This window comes from Solanum verrucosum, unplaced genomic scaffold, assembly GCF_900185275.1.
Source record: "Solanum verrucosum unplaced genomic scaffold, falcon-dt-bn FXZP01000289.1, whole genome shotgun sequence".
Lineage (NCBI taxonomy): Eukaryota > Viridiplantae > Streptophyta > Magnoliopsida > Solanales > Solanaceae > Solanum > Solanum verrucosum.
The window spans coordinates 773,016-778,979 of record NW_026020016.1 but is presented as its reverse complement, the minus strand read 5'-3'; the positions used below and the strand labels follow the sequence as shown (position 1 = coordinate 778,979).

At 33.3% G+C, this 5,964-nt stretch overlaps 1 protein-coding gene and 1 long non-coding RNA gene across 2 annotated transcripts; both read right to left on the bottom strand.

Annotated features, from left to right (window-relative positions):
* Positions 1-424: 424 nt before the first annotated feature.
* On the bottom strand, positions 425-1,874 carry LOC125820922 (uncharacterized). The gene is made up of 2 exons (XM_049500349.1): positions 1,778-1,874; positions 425-1,004 (listed from the first exon to the last, which is right to left on the bottom strand). Exon 2 carries the CDS (start codon positions 996-998, stop codon positions 693-695), a length of 306 nt encoding a protein of 101 aa, XP_049356306.1. The 5' UTR covers positions 999-1,004; positions 1,778-1,874; the 3' UTR covers positions 425-692.
* A 1,506-nt stretch (positions 1,875-3,380) lies between these two features.
* LOC125820926 (uncharacterized) lies at positions 3,381-4,244 on the bottom strand. Its single transcript, XR_007442551.1, has 3 exons — positions 4,056-4,244; positions 3,875-3,974; positions 3,381-3,790 (listed from the first exon to the last, which is right to left on the bottom strand). It is a non-coding gene; the product is annotated as an uncharacterized LOC125820926 (long non-coding RNA).
* Between the last annotated feature and the right edge of the window lie 1,720 nt (positions 4,245-5,964).

Sequence of the window (5,964 nt, the reverse complement as noted above, 5' to 3'; positions counted from 1 at the left end):
TGGGGTCATAAATTCATTGTGACGGATTTCAATTCCGTCACAAAATTATTGTGACGGCATAGTGACAGACCTGACGGTGACAATATAAATCCTTGTATTTGACTTAAATTCTGTCACAAATTTGAGACAAAATTTTTGACCGAATATTCCATTACAAAATAGTGACGGAATAGTTTCTGTAACAAATTTCTAAATATATTCACGATATTTGTGACAGAATATTTCGTTACTAGTAAATTGTGATGGAATATTTTGTCACAAAATTGCTCTCTTGTTGATATTAGTAACAAATTTAGAATTAATTGTGACAGATTAAATCCGTCACAAATTTGATTTTAATTTAATAAATAATAATTGTTATATATAGTATTGGACAATTATTATTTATATATATATATAGTAAATTAGTCAAAAATATAAAAATAATTAACCACCATGATATAACAAACATAATATTAGATTTATAATATAAAATTAAGAAGTTAAAACATGTCAAAGCACAACTTCAATAAGCAAAAGTGGACAAATATTTAAACACATAAACATTTGGTCATTTCCTATTAAGGAGAAGGATTACTAGATGAGCGTGAGGATAACGCCATCTCGCTCATCATGCGAGACCATCGTTCCTCCATAGACTTGAATCGATCATCACTTTGTTGCCTCAAACGCGAGACCTCATGCTCTACTCGTTATTGCACATCTGCCTCTAAACGTTCTTGAAGAATTCTCTCTTGATTTTCTCTCATATGCAACACTTCTTTCTCAAGTAGTTTAATGCGCTCTTCAGCAACATCATCAGACACCGCATGTAAATTGCGCGAAGTGACAGAATTTTGATCTTGATACAACGCCAAACCTTGAGAGCCTAAATCATACACACGTCGTTTTTTTTCTCCACCCACAACATCAAAGTATAAGCGATTTATATCGAGTTCTTGAACTTCTTGTGAATCATCTGAGGAGCTAGAAATAGCCGCAGCTAAGACAACCTCCATTTTATCCTGAAAATTTTCAAACAATCAACCATCAAAAACTCAAGCTTTCCACAAATATGTGCATATTAAGTTTCTTCTAGCAACTCTGTAAGAAAAATGCACCCAAAATACAACACAAACTCTTTAAACAGAACAAAATCTGCCCCCAATAAGGCATAAAATCTATATATAAAAAAAAGGCACAAAATTTGCTTCAAATTGCATTAATAACTGTCCAAATAACTACTCAACATTTGATAAAAAAAGTATGATAAAAATCTGCACAAAAAAATAGCACAAAATCTACCCAAAAACAGCACAAAATCTATCAAAAAATGCACAAAATCTACTTCAAAATTGCATTAAAAACTGCTCAAATAACTACAAAACATATTGTCAAAATTATGATAAAAATCTGCTCAAATTTGCACCAAAAACAGCAGAAAGAGCTGCCACAAAATCTACCACAAAAAAAAGGCACAAAATCTGCCCAAAAAAGGCACAAAATCTATCCACAATAGCACAAAATCTGCTTCAAAATTGCATTAAAAAATTTCCCAAATAACTGCACAACATCTGATCATAACTATGATAAAAAAGCTGCTCAAATCTGAATCAAAAACAGCACAAAGAGCTGCCCCAAAAATTTGCTCAATAGCAACACAAACAATTATAGCAAATCTTCTTAATAGCAACACACACAATTTCATAAAATCTACCTTTTTCTTCTTCAAAAGCTTCACAAAATAAGGATAAGTCCTACAATGTTTGGTTAAAGAAGAGCAGCACACACAACTTACATTAATGCATTTAGACTTGGCATCAACAAAGCTTCCATCCTTTCTTTTATGCAACTTCTTAAATATATCCCACGAATTTGGTGGACGACGTTGTTCTACTGCCTAAAAAACAGAGTTTAATATTAAAATAAGAGATAAGATTAGAAATATATTATAGAAAGTGTTAAATTTGGTACCAATTTTATAGTATGCTCCACTGTTGATCTAGAACCACCGGTATGCTTGCTTGGACCAGTGCCTAGTCCACTAGTCTCACTACATCGATTTCGAGTGGCGATACGAGATTTATCCATCCATTCATCAGAGGCCCAATGCGTCTTCCAACTTCTCCAAATATCCTCCAAAACAAAATTAGGTTTGACTGTACCTTTTCGCCAAATATACATTTTCTTGGAGTATAAAGTGGATGCCACCTTATTCCATGTACGTTCCATTATAGAATTCTCAGTAGGATTCCACTGATATGATTTCTGAAAAAAAAATTACTTAGTGAAATAAACACATAGAGACATATATTAAATAAATTACTTATAGATTTTAAATATAAAGTAGTAGTTACCAAAAATTCATGCTAGTAAAATTTACGAGTTGATTGACTGACATCCTTCCATGAGTAGCCAGTAGCATCTTGTTTTTCCTTGAATGTTTCTGTGATGGTCTTCGAGATAGAATGACCATTAGGAACGAATCTGAAATAAAATTAAAAATAAATAACACATTTCATAATACTTAAATTAGAAAAAATTAGATCAAGTATATAAAAATATCATTTCTTACTTTTCCGCTACAACTGAGATGACCAACCTAACAGATATTGATGAGCAACTAGGAGACCCAATAGAGACATCTGGAGTACTAGGAGTGGTTGGAGTACAAGGACCAGTAGGAGAACCAGCATTTGATGATGGCATATCACTCATATTCTTAAATTTTAATTACCTAGACCTTGTACAATTGCAGCAATAAAGTTCTTGATAAAAAAATCAACTAGCATTCAAATTATATTAGTTCATTATGTAGATATATAATATAAGATGCCCAATACAAATCACAAGATATAATAACAAAACTAAGAAAATGAAGATCACTTGTAGCATAAAACAGTACATTCAACTTTAGATTAATAGAGAAGCTAAATTTAAAAACTTCAAGTGACATTAATCTCAACACTTTCTTCTCTTTTTGTTTTGATGTTCATATTCTTCTTTCCCTTCCTCATTGTCATCCTCATCATCATCATCATCTTCATCCTCATCATCATCATCATCCTCCTCCTCTTCCTCCCATCAACAACATCATCCTCCTCCTCATCATCATTGTCATTATCCTCATCATTTTCTTCCATCTCCCTCTCTTCCTCTTCCCTCTCTCCCTCCTCTTCCTCCATGTCAATAAAAACACCATCCGGATCATTTAATATATAAGGTGTTTCATCTTCACAAATATCAATTTCATGAATTTGACTATTATCCTCTTGAAAAGATAGATCATTTAGTGTATGAGATTTTCTACTATGTTTGGAACATCTACAATTGAACGTGCCTTTATCTGACAAACAGCTAACCAATCATTCTGTGTCCTCTTTACTAAAGGATATGTTTCAAAATACACCTGAGAAGCTTGCACAGCCATAATAAATGGCTCATATTTATTAAAAGTTCTTCTTCTATTAACATCAACAAGATTATATTGTGGATGTACTCTTGTACCATGTTTTGGTGTTGGATCAAACCAAGAACATTTAAATAATACGGTTCGCTTAAATGGTAATGCATGATACTCTAGCTGCAGAATTTCTGTCAATATACCATAATAATCGATCTCATCTGCACTGTGACTAGAGCCCTTAATGCATATACCACTATTCATTGTAGATTTATTTGAACCGTATTCTTCAGTGTGAAATTTGTAACTATTCACAACATATCCATTAAAGGGTTGAACCTTATGCAAGGGCCCTTCTGCAAGATCTTTCATGAATTGATTGGTAATGCCGGATGAAGGATCACGTGCCTATTGACATTATAAGTAATTAGGAATACATTAAGATTATATTGAATTTACTGTAGAGATTAATTTAGATCTATTAGTACTTACATATTGATTAAACCAAGACGCAAACTTTGTTTCAAGTTTAGCATCAATCTCACTATCTTGAATACATGGTTGTATTTGTCTCAAGGTATCCTAAAAAATTCTAAAGAAAAAAAAAGCTAATTTAGTTCAATAACTTCAAATGTAAATAATATGTATATTTAGATCATGGTAATTAACTTACTTTATATATGGTTTCACTTCATCACAATTCAACAAAATATATGTCCGAGCTGCATGATATTCTCTATCATCTAACCTTCTTATTTTCTTTTTACCAAAACCACGACCAACATGCTTGAAAACAGACAACATTTCAGGATGGTCCTCTCCAACCCCACCATCATCCGCATTTCGTGGCACTTTTCTATATCTTGTCGAAATGTCTAACTTAAAGTAGTGCGTACAAAGTGTTGATGATTCTTTAACCAAACATGCGTTGCGTATACAACCTTCAACTCTATTCTTATTTTTGATATCATACTTCACCCCATGGAGTTTCCTTCAAACATAATGTAAGTATGTCAATATAGTATCACTAGTATATTTATATATCTTATAATATATAATTAACTTAAGTTACCTTTCACATGGATACATCCATCGTTCTTGAACTGGGCCTGCTAAACATGCTTCATAAGCTAAATGGATGGGAAGATGTTCCATAGAATCCCAGAAGCTTGGAGGAAAAATGCGCTCAAGCTTAGTCAAGATGAGAGGAATATTTCTTTCTAATTGTCTCATGTGTTCCTCAGTTATTGCGGTAGAAATGAGATCTTAAAAAAAAGACTCAACTCTGTCAATGGTTCCCACACATTTCGTGGAAGCAAATCTCAAAATGCAATAGGTATGAGCCGTTGCATAAATACATGACAATCATGATTCTTCATACCAAAGAGTTTAAGCTTGTTCATATCAACACATCTTCCCATGTTAGACACATAACCATCAGGAAATCTCAACTCTTGCAACCACTTACAAAGCACTTTTTTGGCATTATCATCTAACATGTAACAAGCTTTTGGGTACTTTTTAGTAGTTTCATCCTGATGCAACTCTGGACGATTGCAAAGTACTTTTAAATCTTCTCTAGATTTGGCATTGTCTTTTGTTTTTCCCTTGACATTCATGATGGTGTTAAAAATGTTATCAAACACATTTTTTTCTATGTGCATCACATCAAGGTTATGCCTAATAAGATTTGTTTTCCAGTAAGGCAAGTCCCAAAATATACTTATTTTCTTCCAACCACATAAGCTACTCTTTGAGATTCTTGCATTCACCTTGTCAGAACCAAGTTCTGTCACTTTCATGAGTCCCAAATCCTCAATCTCCCTAAGTATTTGTAAACCTGATTGTTCAGTAGATGCAACCTTATGTACTATTTGACCCTTCTTGAACCACTTTTTGTTTTTTCGCCATGGATGATCTGGTGGTAAAAACTTTCTGTGATTGTCAAACCATGAGACTTTTCTACCATTGGATAGTGAAAAAGCATCAGAATCTTTCATGCAATAAGGACAAGCTAATTTTCCTGCTGTACTCCAACCCGACAACATTGAGTACGTTGGAAAATCACTTATTGTCCACATCAATGCAACTTGCATTTGAAAATTATTTTTACTTGAAACATCATATGTTTGGACTCCCACCTCCCATAATTCTTTCAACTCTTCAATGAGGGGTTGCAAAAAGACATCAATTTTCTGTTTTGGATTTTTTGGACCAGGTATAATCACAGATAAAAACATGTATTCATCCTTCATGCACATTCAAGGTGGTAAATTATATGGTGTAACTATCACAAGCCAAGAGGAATATTGTTGGCCTGATTGACCAAATGGTTGAAACCCATCAGTAGACAAACCCAATCTAACATTTCTAACTTCAGATGCAAAATGTGGATACGTCTGATCAAAATGTTTCCAAGCAGGAGAGTCTGAGGGATGACGCATGACACCATCTCTTTCATGCTCTGAATGCCATCTCATATGTTTTGCTGTTGCATTAGATGCATACAACCTTTGTAGACGTGGAGTTAAAGGAAAATAATACATCTTCTTATAAGAAATATTAGTTTTCTTCTTGGAACG